The 21,317-nt window shown below is 38.2% G+C and overlaps 1 protein-coding gene across 4 annotated transcripts in view; it reads left to right on the top strand.

The window, feature by feature from the left end:
• Positions 1 to 21,317, top strand: part of FIBCD1 (fibrinogen C domain containing 1) — a 141,768-nt gene that overhangs the window by 66,284 nt on the left and 54,167 nt on the right. For all 4 annotated transcript variants that reach the window (XM_072430264.1, XM_072430268.1, XM_072430266.1 and 1 more), the window contains exon 3: positions 9,583 to 10,050. In XM_072430264.1, coding sequence (XP_072286365.1) covers positions 9,583 to 10,050 — 468 coding nt within the window. The remainder of the gene's footprint in view (positions 1 to 9,582; positions 10,051 to 21,317) is intronic.

Here is a 21,317-nt window from a genome sequence, read left to right as displayed (position 1 = left end):
CATTAATTCCAAGATTGTTTGCTTTGTTGTGGTTTTTATTAGACTGAAATAAATGAGTAAAGCTGTGGTTTTTATTCACACCTCTTCCAGAGAAAATTACAAATTATTGGTGGCGTGCTTGGTATGAGGGGATGTTTAATGACAGTTTGAAATGCGTTGTCATCCTGACTGTGCATTAGATGACTCATTTTATCAAATAATTGAAATCATATCTCACCTTTAGGCAAACTCTAGGTATAAGTAGAAATCTATTCCGGAGATCTTCCGCTTTTGTGTAGGCACAAAAAAAAATTCAAAAAAATTTAGGCACCTCATTACCCCCGATGGAGCAAAGATTTAGCACCTCCAGGTAGTGTAAAAGCTTGCCTGCTCCATTGCCTAGTGGAGCAATCCATCATAGAGAAATATAAAAAATTATTAGGCAGGGAAGGGGCACTACAAGAAAGTGCCAGAACATTGACTAATCAGAACTGCTTATTGATGAGAAATGCAGGTACAGTTTGTGCAGGTGCCTGCACTTTATTATTTATTTATTTTAATAGGTCATTATAAAGATAAGGAAAAATAAAGGGACTTTATAAGTGGGTTAGGTAGGTCTAAAACCCTAATAAAACACCTGTAGAAAAACCTGTAAAAGAACCTACTCAGTGGGTTCAGTTACAGGCAGTAATACCCAAAAGCGGGCCCTAGCAAAATTCCAGGTGGTTCTGACAAGCAAACCTTAACATCAGTGTTAAAGGTGAATGTTGTACCAACATATCCAAACTTCCCAACATTGCCCTTTCATATTGAAAGCATTGCAAAAATAGCAGAACCTAAAATTGAAATAAAAAATGTGACAACGAATATGCATTTTATTGCAGAATAGACACATTTATGTTTGCAGTCATCTTGGCAATGTACCAGGGTAACTAATTCCCAAGTAGGAGTTACAGCCAATCAAGACGGCAGAGGATCACAAACCCAGAAATGTCATAATTACCAAGTGTGTATTGGGGCTGTTCTCATTCATCTGTGTTTATTCCATTTTTTCTGGTTATTTTCTCTATATCATAAAATAAATAATAGTCACAGCTGGTGTTCAGACTCAATAATTCAAAACAGAGCTCTAATCACTTGTTTGTCCGAGAGTTTATTTCCTTCAAATTTATTTCTTAACAAACTCACATTGTTTGGCACGCGATGTCCTAATATTACCTTGTTAATGTATAAGTGCCATCATCACCAACCTGCATAGCGTCTGTGCATAGGAACCACCCAACTGGTCCACTCACCTATTATGGGGTAGCTCTTATAGATTGTTTTCCCAAAGCTCACCAATCATGAGTTAAAGGGGTATCCAATTCAAGTGATATTTATTACACAAATGAAGAACACAAATTACAGCAATATAACTGATAACTGTCTGAAGCATTCATGAGTAGACCCTAAAATGTTTGGTCCATGAATGTTTGAATAATGAAGTAGTCAACATGGTCACAAGCAGGAGGAAAGGTCTTCGATTGCTAATTAACAACTTGATGTGTATAGATGTTCCTTGCAAGAAACTAGAAGGGTCAAAAACTTTTTTTGCATAAACATACTTTTGTATTCTCTTGGTGGAGAATCAATTCCTGCCTTTAACACATCATGACCTGGAAGATTCTTCACCAGAGAATCATTCATTGAATGTCAGAATACCTGCTTTATAAATTGATCCTATAAATCTCATCCTACAGGACGCCTATACAGCATCTAATCCCCAAAAATACACAAATGTGTTACTGTAACTTCTCAATGACTATTCTTTTAATAATGACAGTCAATGTATTAAATTTAAAGAATTTTGAGTTGGACAGAAAAGGATATGTTAGGGCAGATCTGATTGTGTATCCAGGGACAAATTCAAGGCTGCATAATACATCTAAACCAATTTTTCTCAATCATTTTACCACTGAGGAACATCCATTTTAGATACTTCGGCTAAAATAAATTTAGAAAGATGCCTCTGACCATTAGATGAGAGGAAGTCAACCACAGCTCAAAAACCCTGGCAAATCCTGGAGGAACCCCAGAGCTCCATAGATCCCTGGTTGAGAATTGCTAATCTAAACCAAAGCACAAAAATGTAATAGAATAAAGCTCACAAGCCTAAAAATTGTGGCTGCATTTGTTTTCTTTTTCAGGCTTTTTTTTATCTGCTGACCACAATACACTTGCTGCCCAGGGATGACAACATTCACTCATTATGCTGTATCTGTAGAGGAGAAGCGTTGCCTCTCTAGAACATTACATGTACTTACCAAAGAGATATTACAAAATGGTCTTATTGATATATTTAACAGACCAAAATGTTGCAAAAAAAGGAAGTTCACTGTTAAGAGTTTCCATACACTTAAAGGTTAATATATAATGAGCTATAATTCTCTAGAACTGGCAGGTACACTTTAATACAGCTTGCTGTTGATAATTAAGGGAGCACAAGGGAATGCAGCGGCAGTGAAGGATGTAAGTGATGACAGTAAATAAAACTCAGTGTTGGGTACTGATACGGTTTCGGGGTTTCTTTAATGCGTCTTCCTCAGGGAGTTCCTACTTAATGGTTTATAAGTTGTTATAACTTTGAAATCACTTCAGGGCAGAATATTTGTTGCCAGCGAGTCCCTGATGGTAGAGGAATATTGCATTACCCTGCTAGAGTGATATTGTGCCGAGTGGAATCAGCTCGTTTAGATCTAAAACAAAAAGCTTTGAAATGAAAGACAAAATTGAAAGGCTTTGATGGTGAATCTGGTTTACACCTTATTCCATTCAATCACAGCCCAGTCAGGTGGTGGTACCTTTCCCAGGTAAGGTGCTGTAAGAAAAGCATAAATCCCAGAAACTTTGAAATTCTTTGGGAATATGTGCATGTGTTAGCTTCAACATACTATTCCAGAGACATAGCCAGCTCCTTTTGTTTTATTGAATGGGAACACAGAATAGGGAAATGATAATATACCCATTTATTTCTATAACCATTAAACCTAGTGGCAGGTAAACTAATCACAATATAATATATGAGAATGGTTGTTGTACCTATGTCTGATAGATGTGGCACAGAGCCTTAAAGATATCCAAAAATGCAGTCAATTCAGTCATCAGGACTGTCCCATTGGAAAGGTGAGAAGGGCCCCGAGCCCTGTGTGTATCCACTGCGGAGTAAGCAAAACTCTACAGCATTTCTGCTGGATCCAACAATACATGGAAAAAGTAAATATTAGCAATGGAGATAGGGCAGGTTGGGCTATTTTGTCCCAATGTCAATCTGAACTTCAGCCAAGCAATGTAATTGCCTGAATTTACTCTCTCTTTAGTGTGAGCTCTTTAGTTAGCTCTTTGCATAGTCCAGTCATGGCCTGGTATAGAGACACAACCTGTAAATTGCAGTACAGTCAGGACTCTAACCCTGCCAGACAGGCCAATTGTATCAATAAAAATTGTATGGCAGAGCAGTTTTGAACACTTTCCTTATGTGTATTTTTTCTACGTACTTGAAAATTGTATGGATCTCATTTTTAAAGATAGTAAAAATGTATTTAGAAATCGAATTTATTTAGTCCTGTTTGTAGATGTATCTTTAAACATAGCAGGGGACTATTTATATAATGTTCCATCTGAGAAAAAGACCTATTTGTCACAAAATTGTCAGACAGATCCATTGAGCACTGAACCAACCTCCCGGAGGTAATGAATGTTTTTACTGAGGCTGCAGGGCAAAAGAGCTTTCCTTCTCTTCAATTGTAGCAAAAAATGAGAAACTCAAACTCCGTTTTCATGTCCAGACACTTTATTGTGAACAATTTGGTATAAGCACCACCAGAGAAACACAAATGTGATGCATTACAGGGACCAACATAAAAAGTGTGGCAGTCCAAGTTTTCTGGGGGGCATGATATGGGCACAATGTGATGGCGTATAGCAAGAAAAATATACAAATAATGTTGAACACTTTGTAAGGTAACACAACAAATATCAGAACAAATGAATTTCAGCAGAAGCAGAGGAAGAGGGTGGGTTATAGGTAAAAGTTGGTGCTACAAAGATATGCATATTGAGAATAGTTAAATATACTGAGATCTGCCTCCAGCACACATTTACTGCTGTTTTGTACAAATAAGATACTCTGTAATTACATTGCCGTGTGAGTTTTATATTATGATATATAGTTATTTCTAGTGCTCACGTACAGGTGCAAAAACTGCTCTTCCCTGGTCCACACTTTACCCCTCCCAGGTTTAGTGTTGTGCACAGGGGGCAAATGAAGTGACTCTTTTGGGACTTAGAAATGAATATGTCTTCTGCTGGCTCTTTGTCCTAAAAGTTGTTACTTTTGGGTAATATTACCTGGTGCATCTAAAAAGCATTGGAATAGATAAAGCCACAGCAGTAAATTTAGAAATGTGGGTGGATTGTAGCCTTGGGACCCGGAGCAACCATTATGGGATGATGTTCATGACCTCCAGCAAGCAAATTAACTGTGTTTTATTTTTAAACTTAACTTGAATTTAGTGCTACTGATGGACCCCTGGTAGAACTCTTTCTGATTGCCTTGCAGGGGTTTATCAGCAGGCGTCCTGTTTACTTGCTTACGACTATATGATTTCGCATAAAATGTGCCACTTGTGACCGATTTCCCGTAAAAGCATGAGGACAAAGCTTAGCATGGGCTTCTCATGTTCATGGATCCTTTGCAGATTTATAGATTAATAATCATAAAGCCGATGAAGTAGTGGTTTAACTTGATGGACATATGTCATTTTGCAACCTAACTATGTAACTTGTAAATTCTGCTCCTGTTCTCATACAGACCTGAAGGGGAGGAGGCATGTCTACGTCTATTACATTATAGAATGGGAATACAAAGCAACTATTCGTAATAATACAACTTTCATTTTTATATTTGGAGTAAACTGATACAATAGCCATGATTTGCTGGAAAATTTGCTGTAATTGCTTCTGTGCCTCCCCCAGCATGCCACTGCAATAGAAAACATTCAACTCTTATGTAGTAGATAATGTAATCCTCTTCTTGCCTGGATATTCCACGAGTCTTCTGTTGATCCAAAGACTTGTTTTTGTTTTAGGATTAACTCATGGTGAATCATCACAATTGCAGTCAAGAGCTTGCTGTCAAAGTCATTGAAAGAAAGGGGTATTATTGGGTGCTCATGGTAACCATGTGCTAAAAGAATGAGACTTAGTAATTTGCATATTATTTAGCAAGTTGTGTATAGTAAAGTAGAAATAATAATGATCAACGGCCTTTCCCTATTCAGGTCGTAAATAGATGTTCCATAGATAAACCCCCTGAAGAGATAATATACACTTTAGATGTTGTCCAACTGTGATATTTAGGTACACAAATTCATTTGTCAAAAGAAAAATATTCCTCATTTTTAACTTGGTGCTAAGCAACGTTATTACCAAATACCAAGACTTGCAAACCCGTAACTCCGATCTTTACTCTGTTAAGGAGCTATGATTGCAGTAATCCTGACCTGTTATTCTTTAATAACATAAAGTTGTAGACTCCAACCGTTTTTCAAGAAAAGGAAATATATGGAAAGAAAACATCCAATAAATCACACTTGCTAAAAATGCTTTTCCAGATGGTTTGAACCATCATTTTGGTAGCATATACTTTTCTAAATAGTCTTTGTAAATAAGGTTTCACTGCCTACTAATTCAAAACAAACATTTATCCCCTATTTTCATTTGGTTTGGGATTAAGTCAGTATTTGGAGATTATGATCCTAAGAGCATGTAAAAAATGAGGAAATTTACCACATCCAGGCACACAACAAACTGCCATAGAAAGGCAAACCACATTGCGGTAAACCAGCTTTGCTCGCTGCTGCGGCACAGATCCTGAAAGAACAAATGTAAGGCCAAAAGCAGCATCCTTGTGCAAAAATTCACTTGAAGGCTGGGACTACAAGTTAGCCTGCATCTTCTTACATTTGATTATCATATGGATTTTTGATGGTTTCCTAGTTTATTATTCACTATAAAAAGTTATTTTGAACTAAACCTTCATTAGGTTTCTAGAGGGCTGTTGTACTGGTAGGATTGACCTCATATTTGATGGTGCAATTATAGTTCTGGAATGATGCCACATGGAAGGGCGTACTGCATGACACTAAATCTTTTTGGTTTTCTATAAGGGTGGAATTTTAGCCACAACAGTTAGGTGGCATTCTTTCCACTGCCTATCAGTAAGAAGTGGTTTTCCCAATGACCTCAATAAATTAGTTTAGTAGGGTTTTCCCTAATTCAAGGGATCCTGAAGCGTACCACTTGTTTCAAAAAGGTAACAAAAAATAAAGGTTTAACAAATCATGAGTTGCATTTTTTTAATGGTCTTCAAAATTGGGGCATGGCGAAGGGGTATCATTTGCCTACATACCTAAAAACTGCCCCCTTTCCCTATCTCGAAAAAGTTGATAGATAATTACTTTACAATCAAGTACTATTTAGCAAAAAGTATAAAAGTTCATGGTATTTTGTTCTTGTCCTGTTGGCACAGAATTATTAGATTTTATATTGAATATTAGATTTATATTAGATGTCCACTCATTGTGCCATCATTAAAAGATATTTAAAGTGAGGCAAGATAAGCAAGCATCTGGTAGCAATGTAGCAGACATAGTTGGATCAAAATATGGTTATTGAGCTCTACATCTGAAAATGGTACTATGCATTGTGGTGCTCTGTCTTTCGCTGTAATACTGTTCAAGATGAATGGCACCACAATACATAAAATGGGTATTATATTTGCGGTAATGCACACTTTACAACAATGCATGAATCTAAATAGGTCCTAAAACTATTGGACCAGCCTAACAACCAAGCGATTAGAATGTGTAGGAACAGGTTAGCAATGACAATCTCATACTAGGGTTTCTTCCTAACAGGCCTTGCTGATCACATTCACTGATATACGGATAATCATTGGAGGGAGAAGTATAAACCCCAGTATTAGGACAACATAAGCAACGACAAGTGGAAAAAAACTATAACGACACTTCTACATTATTTTCAGACTTTTCCAAATAAAAACATTTCAATTACAGAAGAAATCAGGCAGATACAAAAGAAATTAAGGACTTAGTCATGCATAAAATGTCACTTACGTCAACATGACTCATATTTGTGTCTTCCATTCTTTTGTTCCAGTTATGTCTTCCCACTGTCAAAGCGGTAGAACTCTGCCAAGTGATAACATAAAACAATGACCACAAAAATCTGCCAGAGGTGTTTGAAGGCTCTGCATGTAAAGGGGCACTGGCTGTTTGTGGACGGCAATTGTGATTTAAAGTGTTAAGCTATGTACACAATCCTAAAAAATGCCACTGGAAACAATCATTATCAATTAGTTCCAGTGACAGTAGAACAAACAAGCCCTGTATAGACAATTTTATGAATTATATGTATAGAGGAGGGAAGGGGATAGTGGGAAACATTAGAAAACAATAGCGGTAAATTGTGTCAGTCACTTAGTGATCCAATATGGCAGACCAATAAACAACGTTGGAGACAGTATTGACACTAGATTTTCACCCGAGATGATCATGAACATTTATCTTGGGTAACATTGCTTACAATGGAATTTTCATTAAAAAAAATAAAAAAAACACTTTCCTTTAATGTTAAAAAGCCTTAATGCTGAAAATGTTGATCACTCTGTAAACTGAGTCCAGTAAGTCCCTCACTGTCCTGGCTTCTCTCTTCTTTCTGGCATGGAAGGTACAACAGGTACAGCCATCTTCATTCTTCTTTTTATAAGTTCTGCTCATGTCACACGAACTTGCACTGCAAGTGACGCGTCTTCTGAAAACAAAAACATGCACATCTCACTTTGCATGCATTAACTATATACAGATCTAAAAAAAATCTCTAACTGTGTAATGTATTTAGCAAAAATATATTTTTGGGAAATAATACCAGTCTTTTTTTGTACTAGCCCCCTGTAATTGCCTGCACATCTGCAATCAGACTGGGAGATGAAGGCGTGGTGCTGGAAAACAATTGGGTGTCGTGCACTACACGGCATTCACAATTAGAGATTGCTGATGGGGGGAGATGACATTAGGGAGCTGCTGCTCAGTATCTATCTAATCACAGCTTGGGCTTTCTGTATTGCTGCAAAGAATAAGAGAAAATGATTAAGGCTTTATGCATTATCTGGAAAGTTTCAGGAGAATAATATTGCCACATCAAAGATATAGAAGTATCAGTATATTTATAATATAACAGAATTCCATAGATAACAAAGATGAAAAGATGACAAGATAACATTCAGACACCATAATATTACCCCTTCATCTGAGAAATTGGCTTTTTAATCCATGAACATGCTTCAACAGAAGGTTGTTTTGTACAGGGCTATTTAGATATAAAATTGGCTCAAATAAATTGTAAGTGACCACCATACCCTGATAGAAACAAAATGTATACAGTGAAATCATAATTATAAAAATTAGTACATGAGAAAAGCCTGTAAATCTGTTTAAGATTGAAAGTCCGGAATTCAGCTGTAAAGTTGGCCTGGAGCTAGCTAAGCACAGGGCCGCATGACAGGGTAAGAAGGGAAGATAGGAATGCAGGGGTTAAGTGTTTAAAAAAAAAAATTATGAGAGCGGGAAAGAAAGTGCGGGAAATTAGAAAAAAAAAAAAAAAAAAAAAGAGGAAAAGAGAGGGCGGGAAAGTATAATGTGATTGGGGGGTTAGTGGTGCAAGGAGTGTGGACAAGATTTAAAAGGGGGCACAAGGGGAGGGGGTCAGTCATTTTATGTCCTAGGAACAAGCGACTCCCACCCTTCCTCCCTGTTTGCGGGTTTTAAATGTCATCAAGCAATTGTTATAGCAGCAGGGCGGTTTTGTGCTAGGTCCATGTATGGGTTAAGGTTCGGGAAGAAGGTAGGGCCTATCAGGGGGTGGGCTCTGTTCGTCAGTGGTGGTCATGCACGACACTTGGTTGTTGTGGGGGCTAGGTGTTAAAAGGGCTTCTCCGCTAAATTGTCCCCGAGGTGGTGTGATAGCGGCTGGGGGCCTGGTTAGGGAGCGGAGGTATTTGGAAAAAGGTTTACAATGGGAGGAATCGTTGCATGGACCTAAAAAGAAAACAAGGACTGGCTTGGAAGTTTGTTGTTTGATGTTTTACATATGTTCATGTATATTTATAAAAGGTTGTTATTATATATAATGGTTAATAAATGAGCTGCTATGGCCAATTTAATCCAACAGATGGTGTGGTCTATTCAATGGGGAGTGTTGGGTTAAAGTTGGGAAAGGAGCCGTTCATGGCTTCCTCCTCTGTGCCCTAGTCATGATCTGAAACAAAAAAATATGAGGGTCATGCTAACATAACTATGCAATCTAATAGTTGTTAAGAGATTTAAATAATAATCTAACAAACTGGCAGCAGGTGGAAATTCTCATCCAACAAGGGAGCCTCTTCTTTATGGTAATATTTCTAAACATCAAAAAATGTGTATTGATTGATTTGAGGTTCTTAATAAAAAATGATTTGACTAATTATTTATCTCTTTTATCTTGCAGAGGACAAGTTGTGGTTACATCCTATGTACCGTTCTATTGTCCGTCGCTGTCTTGTTGGCAGTAACGGTCACAGGAGCAGTTCTGTTCATGAACCACTACCATGCTCCTTCCACAGAGCCACCGCCAGTCATTACCACCAATATGGAGGACCCCAATGCCTTGGTCACCATAGAAAGAGCAGACAGTTCCCACATCAATATATTCATCGACCCCAACTGTCCGGACCCCATTCCTCGACTAGATGGCCTGCAGTCCTCTCTGCTGTCAGCCTTGGCTGACCATGACTCGGAGCTGAAAGTGGCTGTAGGAAAGGAGAGGGCTTTGCTGGCAGGATTGGCAGACCAAGTGACACAAATGGTCTCCCAGGTTTCCCGGCAGCGTGCTGATTGGGAGGGCCTACGGAAAGGTCAGAACGGACTTGTATCTGAACTGGGAGCTCTGCAAAGTGAGCAAGGCAGACTTATACAGGTATGTTTTGGTGTTTCTTGGATGAATAACAATGATTAAATTAAGATGTAGTGTGCTTGACATACAAAATATTCTGACAATCAATTTAAATTAATTTTACTCAAGTATAGCAAATACAAGTTGAATTACATAGGTACTGGATGTTGTACTTAACCTTCATTCCATACACTCTTTACCAATAAAAAAAAATACATTTTAGGCATTTTAATAGAAAGTCTCCTTGTTGCCTAATGCTAACCAGTTTTCATAAGTGCTTTTTTCCCTATAGTTTGGAAATTATACCAAGGTATGATTGTTAGCTTTGGACAGCAAGATCATTTTTCTTCAGAACACTTTGTATATATATTAGAAGTCAAAAACATCTCCTAGGACACTTTAATGCATAGTGGGAGTTTGCATGTTCTTCACCTACAAGATTATGTTGAAGAGGTTCAGGACTGTATTCAGTTTCTTACATATTAGGAGTGTGATTGGTTTAGTCTTGTTTGATATTAAATGCTTCCCTGTAGTTAGTTTTGGAACCACACTTTGTAAAATCAGATAAAACATGCATGCAGTTGAACACCCTGAAGAATTTGTCATATTTTTAGCCAGTCCCCAAACAATTTGGCAAGCCTGACTAAATAAACATAAAAAGAATGTCTGTAAATCAAAGGTTAATAAGAGTTCTAAGTTGCCTGCTGCAAAATATAGAGCTCAATATTCTCTTGTACTAAGTTGAATTAATACAGAAAAAAGTTGCAGACACCCAGTACTAGCAAAGTGTACCTAATAAAGTGGCTGGTGAGTTTGTGAGTATAAATTTATTCCATGTGAAAGGACCATCTGCATGATACTTTTAGGCTGCCTATAAGGGTGGCAATTCTAACCACAACTTTATGGGGGGATTCTTCAAAACTTTTGCATTCATGCTAACCAGGTCAGTGAGTTCCCATGTGTCTGGAACAGTAAAACAATACAGCTGGGTGACTATCCCATTCCCCGATTAAGCAGTGAAGAAAGAAAACATGCCTCTGTTCTCTTATATCAAACAGGTCAGATTTGAGATTGACTTACTGACCTTTGCAGAAGAATTGTCTCTTCCTATTACAAATAGATTTTTCTGAAGAATACTGTTCTCGAGCAGGGTTCCTCCAGAGGTTTTTTAGAGGGCTGTTGTACTGGTAGGATTGACCTAATATTTGATGGTGCAATCATAGTTCTGGAATGATGCCACATGGAAAGGTGTACTGCATGACGCTAAATCTTTTTGGTTTTCTATAAGGGTGGAATTTAGTTAGTTCGCATTCTTTCCACTGCCCGCCAGTAAGAAATGTTTTTCCCAATGACCTCAATAAATTAGTTTAGTAGGGTTTTCCCTAATTTCAAGGGATCCTGAAGCGTAAAAAGGTTGAGAGGGCTGCTGAGGGTATGCAAATCCAAACCAGGTTTTAGACCATCTTGTAGGTTTGTTTTTGGGTTTGTTTGTCGTCTCAGTTGAAACGTTTGCATAGGAAGCCCCTTATGCTGACATGCTTCTCGTTATGTGAGCTCTGATTTCTTGCGGTGTCAACCCCATAAGCGAATAAGTCAATTTGATTGTTTCCAGAATCCAATAGTAGATGATTCTTGCAGGAGCAGCGTGGACTCTTTTTAGTCCGCTGGGATACACGTTATGTTATCCACCTTTCTGAAACCTCGTGTTTTCTGTAAATAGGTAGATATAATATAAGCCATATCTAAATTCTTAGAATCTTCATCTTCTTCTTCCTGAACCTGCTCATGTGCTGCATTCATTGCGTGTAGCACTACTTCCCAATTTAGGTGAAAATCAGAAGAAACCTTTGGAAGAGTTTGTGCAGAAGAAAGCAGGTGTACTCTTTCTGATGAAATAAAGCAGTAAGGTTCTTCAATTGAAAGAGATTGGAGTTCCAAGACTATCCGAGCTGATGCAATTGCTGTTTTCCAAGTTAACTTATCTATGGAACAGACCTTGATGGTATGAAATGGAGTCAGGAAGAGAGCCTTAAGTACCAGTGGCAAATCCTATGTTGGGAATGGGGGTCACAAATGTGATTTAATCTAGTTGTTAGCTTACTTGCTTTTAGTGACCCTTGATGATACTCCTGCTGCTAGGTACCTATTCCTTTCAATAGAATAGCAGTTAGTTTCCAATAAAAAGGTCTGAGCTTGTTCCCTGAATCAATAACTCTTCCTGATTCGGCAGGGGCCAAGGAGACGCCAACATTTGGTTAACTAACAAAAACCATGGCCTTCTTGACCAATGTGGAAGGATTGTTATCGCCAGATTTGCTTCTCCCTCCTGATTTTCAGGAGGACCTTCAGAATCAACGTATTGGTTGGAACGCATACAGAATTGGAAAAGTTCCAACTGATGTAAAAAGCATCCTGAGCCAATGCCTGTTTGCAATGTAATCTTGTTCAAAACATTGTAACCTAAGCATTTTCTGTAGATGCCATTAGGTTAATTATTGGAGAACTCCATTTCTGGAGTATCGGTCGAATGTATTTGGGATTCACAGACCGCTCCTTGGGATCTGGGAAGGATCTGCTTATTGTGTCTGGCAGTCAGTTCTGTATATCCAGAAGATAGGTTGCAGAGAGGTCTAGAAGATGTTGATCTGCCTACTGAAAAATTACTGATGTTATTTGAAGCAAACGTGGGCTTCTTGTTACCCGTTTTGCAATATATTCTACTGCCATCCTATTGTCCGTCCAGATCTTCACTTTCTTGTGCACTAGAAGACAAATGTTTTCAGGCCTTGCCATGCTGCCATTCCAGCAGATTAGATCTGGTCATTGATAGAACCGTCTATTGTCCTTGTGCCTGCTATTTGTCGCAATGGTCTCCCCAGCCTGTTAGTCTTGCATCTGTAGTCAGGATTTTCTAATCCTTTTGTACTAATAGCGTTCCTTCAGACAGATTCTGTGTTGATACCCAGGATAACATATCCCTCAGTACAGGTAGTGGAAGGCAGATCTACTGCTTCAGGGATACCTGATCCCATTGAGTGAGGAAACATACTTGCAATCTTCTTGAATACCATCTGGCCCAAGGAACCACTGAGATGCAGGCATTCATTAGACCTAGTATCCTCATGCATTCACTTTTGGAGTTCTTGATAATCGTTGAGGCCATTCTCTTATTTGATTTATTTTGTGCTGAGGAAGAAACACACTTGCTTTCTTTGTATCGACTATCACCCCAAGGTATTCCATTACCTAAGTGGGACACAACTGACTCTTCTGGTGGTTTACTTACCAACTGAATTTTACAAGAGCAGTTAATATCTGTTCCCTGCTTTTCACAAGCTGATGTTTGGAGTCTGCCAAAAATAGGATATCTTCCAGATGGTGGTACAGACGTATGCCCATAAGTCTCAGGAAATTGATAACTGCCTCTAGAATCTTGGAGAAGGTTCTTAAGGATGTTGACAGACCGAAAGGCAGGGATGTAAACTAAAAATGCTGATCAAGAATAGTGAATCAGAAGTATTTCTGGTGTCTTGAAATAATAGAAATGTGTAGGTATGCATTCTCTAGGTCAAAATCATCTATATGTCTGGGTGGAGAAAAGCCAAGATTGTTTGCAAGGACTCTATACGGAAGGATCTGAACCGCAGAAAAGTGTTCAGGTTCCTCAGGCCCAAGACCAACCAAAAATTCCCTGATGCTTTCTGAACCAAAAAATGTCTGGAATAAAATGTTTCCTTTTGTTCTTCAATGGATAGTATTACTACCTGTGATTTGACAAGGTCCTGAACATAAGAGAGCAATAACGTTTTGATTTTTCCATGGAAGTATAGTTCGGACGAAGTGTGATTGCGGGAGATCTTGAGCAAATTCGATTTGGTATCCAAAGGATAAGACTGATACTACCCAGGTATCTGGAATTTTGTTTTTCTATACCTCCGCAAATTTCAGAGTTGAAAGCATCTGCTAGACGACTTGCCAAACCAGCCGCTGAGTAGATTCTCTTGAGGTCCTCAGTACTTTATCCATTATATCTTTTAATGCTACTGTATTACTTATTGGCAGGAACATGTCACTCGCCAATCTTTGGAGGACTGAATCTATAACTGGGATTGAACCCAAGAATTCAGTGTCTTTCTGATTCAGGGGATAAAATTTCCAAAATCTTTTAAAAATAGAGCATTTGCGATCTGGTGTCAAACACACCTCCTTTTCACTAAAGGAAGTTGGCAGAAATGCTATATTTACTACTGGCATGTGCCGTAAGCCCAGCTGAATGCCGCAAAAGGAGGTGAGATCTTACTGCCATCCCTATAATTGGTGAGGAGTATCCTCTAGATAGGTGAGTGAACCTGGAGCAAGAGCAAAAAAAAAGGGGTTTTAACCGTGATTGGTGGGTCCTGGGGGGTCAAAGGGGCAGAGTTGACCCATAGGTGGGCTGGCAGGAGGAGGAAAAAAATATAGATCTCCCATCACTTGCTGTACTGTGTATGGTCCGTGTTGAAACTAAGGGGCATTTCCAAGTACAAATGTTTTACTTACACTATTTGCGTGTATTATAGTGGTTCTTTAAATTTACTCTACTCATAAATCTACTACCACAGAAAATGTACAGAATTTTCTGAGTAGATTTTCCATGCATAATTAGAAAAGGGATTGCGTGATGAAGAGCAATATTTTTGGAGCGCATAACAGTTTGGCGCCATTTCACTCTTAACACATGGCAGCACTGGCACTCTGTGCACACAAACATGCTTAGGCCAACAAATATCTGGCACATGGATCTGGTACACATTTCAGTGCAGTTGCCAGATTTTCTCTCTCACATACAGTTTACTTAGCAGTATAAAGTCAGGACCCAGAGAGTCTTGATTTACAGCGTTTTTTCAATTAAACAAGTTGGCAGGTGTTATTATGGAAAACAGTAGCCTGTATACACCACAAACAGCCCAGAAGCCACAATACCATGAAAAAGGCCTCAGCAGGTTTTATAGCTGTATATATCAGTGGCGTTGAAGCTTATCCCTACAGCTGTCACAAAGTGCCATTACTGGATCAAGCCTATGGAGAAAGCAAAAAAGCAATTAATGAGAACGGTGCCCAGGCTATAGACATTAAAATATTAGCATAAAGTTGACATTATTTTTTTGTGCATTTTGGTGTGTTGGAAAGTACAGTTGTACCTTGGTATAAGTCCTTAATCCGCTCCAGATCCTTGGACTTATACCAAACAGGACTTATACCAAACAAATTTTTCCCATAAGATATAAAAAGAAAATGATTTATCCATTCCCATAAAAAAAAAAAATCCTATAGTTATTGGAATATTATACATTGATGGGGCTGTATGAAATAATTTAAACACTACTTAATACTAAAGTACATAAATACAAAAGCAATTAGATGAAATAAATTAAACAATAACCTCACTTTACCTTGCTGAAAAGAGTGGAGTGCCTACTAGGATGGTGCTGAGAAGGGAGGAGGAGGAGATGTTCTGTAATTCAGAGATATAGCACGGGTTGTTCACTGAATGGTAGCAACTGGCGTACTGACGCTCATGGACAGTCATGGCTTTGTCTCAAAAGAGGTAAATAAGCGTAGCACACGGTGGTGTGAATAATTTTGACCCATGCAAGTTCTAGCACAAAGGTTGTATACCAAGCAAAATGTTTTGTGTTCAAACAGGACTTATACCAAGTTGGACTTTATCCAAAGCAGACTTATACCGAGGTACATCTGTATCTTTAAAATTGATGGGCTGCCTTAATGCAAAGAACATTATTGCAAAACGTAACACAGATTAACATACCACACCAAACATCCTAAAGTGAGCTCTCACTGTCTGCAGCTGCTTGCATTGTGGAGTAGTTAAACATTATTGTTTGCAGCAGAAGATTACATTTTTAAAGTTTAACCTTGCATTGCAAAATTTTGCATGCAATTGCAAATAAATCGCTTGTCGGCCTGTTTGCAATGTTCTATATAATGCACTCTGATCTGTGCATGTGCAGCACAGAGTGCAGTGTACAATTACGGCATAGCTGTCTGCCAGGAATGGGCAAACTCCCCTGATCATGAGAGGAAGTAATACCTTTCCTACCTGGCCAATCAAGGTTGGTAAAGACACTGAACCATATGAAGATGCCAACACTGGTGTGAGGAAATGGTAGTTACTTTAAAAAATTACAAACTGGCAAGTAAGTTGGTTTTATTGCACCAAAGTCATTGGTTGTCCCCTCTGCAAACAAGAACCTGCATACTTGCATTTTTTTTATTTTAAAGTTTAGCTCTGCTTTACGTCCACAGCCTGACCCACATACAATAGATGTCATTTAATTTTGAAGAAACATTTTAAAACTTAATGTAATGTTCAATGATAAAAAGCTTTTCTGCTTTCTGCTACACTCCCTCAGAAGGTTGTTGACAGCCATCTCTAGTTTGTTTAGCAAGCACATTGAACAGTATGTAAAATGTACGTCTCTTTATTCAGACCTTTTGTATGGCTGGAGCAAAATTCAGGTGTGTACCTGGGTGTAATGGGAAGGCCCACCCAGTATCTTTCCCTTCAAGAATTCTAACAAAACTAACAAAAAGCAACTCCCTTCCAAAACCTCTGGGTTCTGGTAAGCTGGGAGGTAAGCTACCTACACTTGTTTTGAATACGCAAAAGGACCTAGTAGGAAACCTCTCCAAAGTGAAGGGAATACCTTTTGAAACCACACCAATACAAACTGACTGTAAAATCTTCTTTAGATTCACAAACAAGGGGGTAGTGCATGGGTATATTTTTACCGGATACAAACTGATTGTAAAGATTAGGAAGGTCCTCGTATTACTTTATTTGTTTATTGTAGAAAATTTGTATTGTCACATCATAACATATTCAGTATGGTGACTTTCAGACAACTGCCACCAGAACATTTGTCCAAGACATCTAGAGAAAGCACATATTCAAAATGAATAAAATAGAAGCAGGGATATACTTGTATTACATATCCTCCGGTACAGTTTCCTTACCAGCAAGGACAACACAACAATGAACCTACCAATTTCCACTCCCATTCTTGTAGCAGTGCCTTGAATGATCTCACACTACTGATATATAGCTAGGAGCAGACAGGAGTGCATGGGCACTAAAACTGAATTGCTATTTATCAAGAATGACAAAAACCAGATCTAATAGGGCACAAACCAGGAACAAGTACCATTTTCATGTGTCCTCTAAAACATAAAAACTCATTTAAGTCATTTAAAAAAAGTCATTTAAAAATACCACTTTTTATAATTCACTAAATATTAGACAGTATAAAGAATTGTCAGAGGATGGATTTTCTAGTGATGGTTTTAAATTGGATGTTTAAAACATAAAATAGTTGTACATGCAAACTACAAATAAGAATGAAACCTACATTCTCATTCTTGGGATGACAGCAGTAATTACTGAAATACAGACATAGGATGAATGTTCTGGGTGGAAGGGTCCTGAAATACCCCAGCTTTACCGATTCAAGACATACCTGAATCTTAAAGATGATATGAAAAAACATTGTTTAATCAAGTTGTGTATTAAAAAATTGGGTTGTTTCATATCTATAGGTTGCATGTGCTAGTGTATTCCAGTATCCTTCATTTTTAAAGGCACCCTAATCTCATATCCTCCTTTGGCTTTGGCTACAGTACACTCAAATATATCTGTCCACCCCTGACCTGTCTCCCTCAGTCCTGGATAAGGTCTCATGCTGCCTGTCAGCCATCTCATCATGGATGTCTGACCGATTCCTGAAACTCAACCTGGATAAAGGGGAACTCATCATCATCCCCCCCTCAAATTCCAAATCTCCTCCTGACATATTTATAACTGTTAATAACACTGTTATTTGTCCCTCCCCTCAGGCACGTTGTCTTGGTGTCACCTTTGACTCGGTCCTCTCATTTACCCACCATATTCAGAACATTTCCAGGTCCTGTCACTTTCATCTATGCAACATCTCCAAAATCCGCCCCTACCTGTCCCCTGAGACCACCAAACTCCTTGTACATGCTCTTATCATTTCTCGTCTGGACTACTGTAACATCCTCCTCTCTGGTATTCCACTAACCCGACTCTCTCCTCTACAATCTATTATGAATGCTGCAGCCAGACTCATCCATCCTTCCCTCCGCTCTTCTTCCGATGCATCTCCTTGTAGTTCTCTCCATTGGCTTCCATTTCACCTTAGAATCAAATTCAAGCTCCTGTGCTTTGCTTTCAAATCCCTCCACAGTTCTTGTCCCGCTTACATTTCTGACTTGGTAAAAAAATCCTCCCCCAGCCGCTCTCTCCGCTCATCCAATGACCTACTAATGACTTCCTCACTCATAACCTCATCACATGCATGACTGCAAGACATTTCTAGAGCTACCCCAACTCTCTGGAATGGTCTTCCTCGTCCTATTCGGCTTGCTCCTACTTTCTACTCGTTTAAAAGAGAACTCAAAACCCATTTTTTTCAAACTTGCCTACCCATCTTCTTCTGTCTTTTGAAACCATCATTACTTCCCACCACTACATATCTCCCATCCTATTGTGTGTGAAATTCCCCCACCTACTAGATTGTAAGCTCTTCGGGGCAGGGTCCTCTCCTCCTGTATCACTCTCTGTATTAGTCTGTCATTTGCAATCCCTATTTAATGTACAGCGCTGCGTAATATGTTGGCACTATATAAATCCTGTTTATTATTAATATTAATAATATATTATTAACCACCTGGGCGTTACACTGATGTCTAGATTTCTGTTCCAAAAGCGGTACACTGTTTTTCATGAAATTTTTTTTTTTAAATTGTAGACCTGTAACTTACAGAAATATGTCCGAACAGGGTTCTAGTAGATATCATGAATATAAAAAATGTTTGAAACACACAATCATGTAAATCATGTAAATCATGTATCCAATACAATACAAAATGAGAGTTTGAATTTACCAATTACATACTTTGTATTTATTTTGAATTATTTTGTATTGGATTGGATACAGGAGTTTGTATCCAATCCAATACAAAATGTGTTTGAATGAGTTTCAGTTTGAATTTCCCGCACACGCGCCGACGTCATCACGCACGGAGGGAGAAGAAGCCGGCCGGCTTCTTCTTTCCGGAGAGGACACCCGACGCTGGAGGACAACGCTGGAACACGACGGATGGACGATCGCAGCGGGACCAGGTAAGTGATCGATAAACCCAAACTTTTCTCACTGTATTTTCATACAGTGAGAAAAGTTCGGGTTTATCGATAATTGTAACTTTTTGAAGCCCGTACCAAGGTCGGGCTTAATGGTCGGGTGGTTAATAATAATAATAATAATAAAAATGCACAATAACACACTACATTTTTTGTGTTGTACTCCAGGTTCCTTCCACTTTCAAAAACATGCAGTTGGGTAAATTGGCTCAGTGCAAAAAAAATTTACCTTAGACTGTGTTAATGAAATATGACTATTGTAGGGACATTAGATTGTGAGTTCCTTTGAGGGACAGCTAGTGACATGACTATGGACTATGTACAACTTTGTAGACACTATAAAATGTGTGATGGTAACAGAATTAACATTTGTAATTCAATGGAATGCTGCAACCCAGAATAAATTTGCTTTATGTGATGTTTTAGTAAAGTGAAATTTTATTCAAAACAAATGAATTTGTTTTTCCATATTTACAAGCATAAATTTTTTGTGTGAAAAGCAGTAAAACACATTTAGAAATCACTGCCAATACATTTCAATACTTAGGGAAGTAGTTACGTTAATTGGACAGAAACAAGAAGGAACTTGTGTAATGTCTGCTGCAAAATATAATTTTGTAGAAATGCAGGTATACCTAGATGGAAAACACGGAGAATTTTTTGCTGGGCATGTACATGGCACCTATTATTTTCTTCATAACCCAGGCTCTTTGAACTGATTACATTATGGGCTAGGTCACATGAGCAATTTTGTAGGAATTATTAAAGTAAATAACTCAGGAAGTAGTTTCAGTACGATCTATAGATTGATTTAGGAAAAAATTGGATGCTTTTCTTGAAGCACAGAATAACACTGGGGATTAAAGTATTAAAGGAATAACACCAGACAATGTTGATCAAGGGAACATCCAATTACCTCATAGGAGCAGGAAGAATCTTTTTCCCTTGTTGGGGCAAATTGAACTGGGATTTATAATGATTTTTTTCCCTTCCTCTGGATCAACTTTGTCCCTAGAGGTTGAACTTGATGGACTAGCTAACTATATAAATTTTTATATATATTTATATTATAGAGGTTTGATTTATAGCCTGGTGTTTACTCACTACCAGCAATATTTGGCACTAGCCAAGAACACCCCGTCATCAGAGCCATCGTTTCAACCGTAACTTTCCCCAAATTTGTATTTACACAGTATTTCAAATATGATGCAACATTTAAATCTTTTTATTCTACTGAGTCTTAGATTTCAGAAAATGTGCTTTTTAGGTATAAAAAGCCTAATTTCCATATTTCCTGAGTTAAAAAGTCAAGCTAGGAGGATTAAGGACCACCAAATTTGTTGTTCAATCATGTCATTCAATTCAAAGGTTATTTTTGAATTGATAATTGTTGCCAGCCTGCAACTTGTTACTGCATAGAGTACAGGGAAAGTAATCAGTAGTAAATTACAACTGCTACAAATGGCAAAGTGTGTCATCATTAAAGGAAGTAACCAAAACTGTCTTTTTCTAAAGGGAACCCATCAGCAAATGCCCAATATCTATGCTCGTCAGATCTTCATCTACTCTTTAGTTCTGCATAATTGAGTAACCTAGCAAAAGTATATTGGTCAAATGTTAGCAAAATTGTCCTAATAGGTGACAATAAAACAGCCATTCTCAACCAGGGTTTCTCCAAAGGTTGTCATGGCTTTCTCGAACTTTGGCTGATTGACCTGCCATTTGATGTTCAGCACTTGGTAGAGCCAGATGCATGACTCCAAGAATGTTTTTAGGGTTCCATAAATGTGTTATTCTAGCCACCATTCTAGCCACCACTGGTCACCAAATTTTTAGACATTTTTTGTTCTAGTATGGGTTCTCGGAGACCTGAAAAATATATTTATGGGTTTACAGGGGTTAAAAGGTTAAGAAAGGCTACCTTAAACTATAGACCGAAAAGTGATTTATGGTTTTAGACCTCTGGTTCTCTTGACCATAAGGGATACAGAAAGACAGGTCTTCTTCATTGTTTTTCTTTCCTGTAAATTTATTGGTGAGATTCCCCCCTTTATTTGTCCTGGTGACCACT

The sequence above is a fragment of the Pyxicephalus adspersus genome, chromosome Z (genome assembly GCF_032062135.1).
Source record: "Pyxicephalus adspersus chromosome Z, UCB_Pads_2.0, whole genome shotgun sequence".
In the NCBI taxonomy this organism is placed as follows: Eukaryota; Metazoa; Chordata; class Amphibia; order Anura; family Pyxicephalidae; genus Pyxicephalus; species Pyxicephalus adspersus.
Note: the sequence above shows the minus strand (reverse complement) of the source record. Positions and strands in the feature narration are given on the sequence as shown.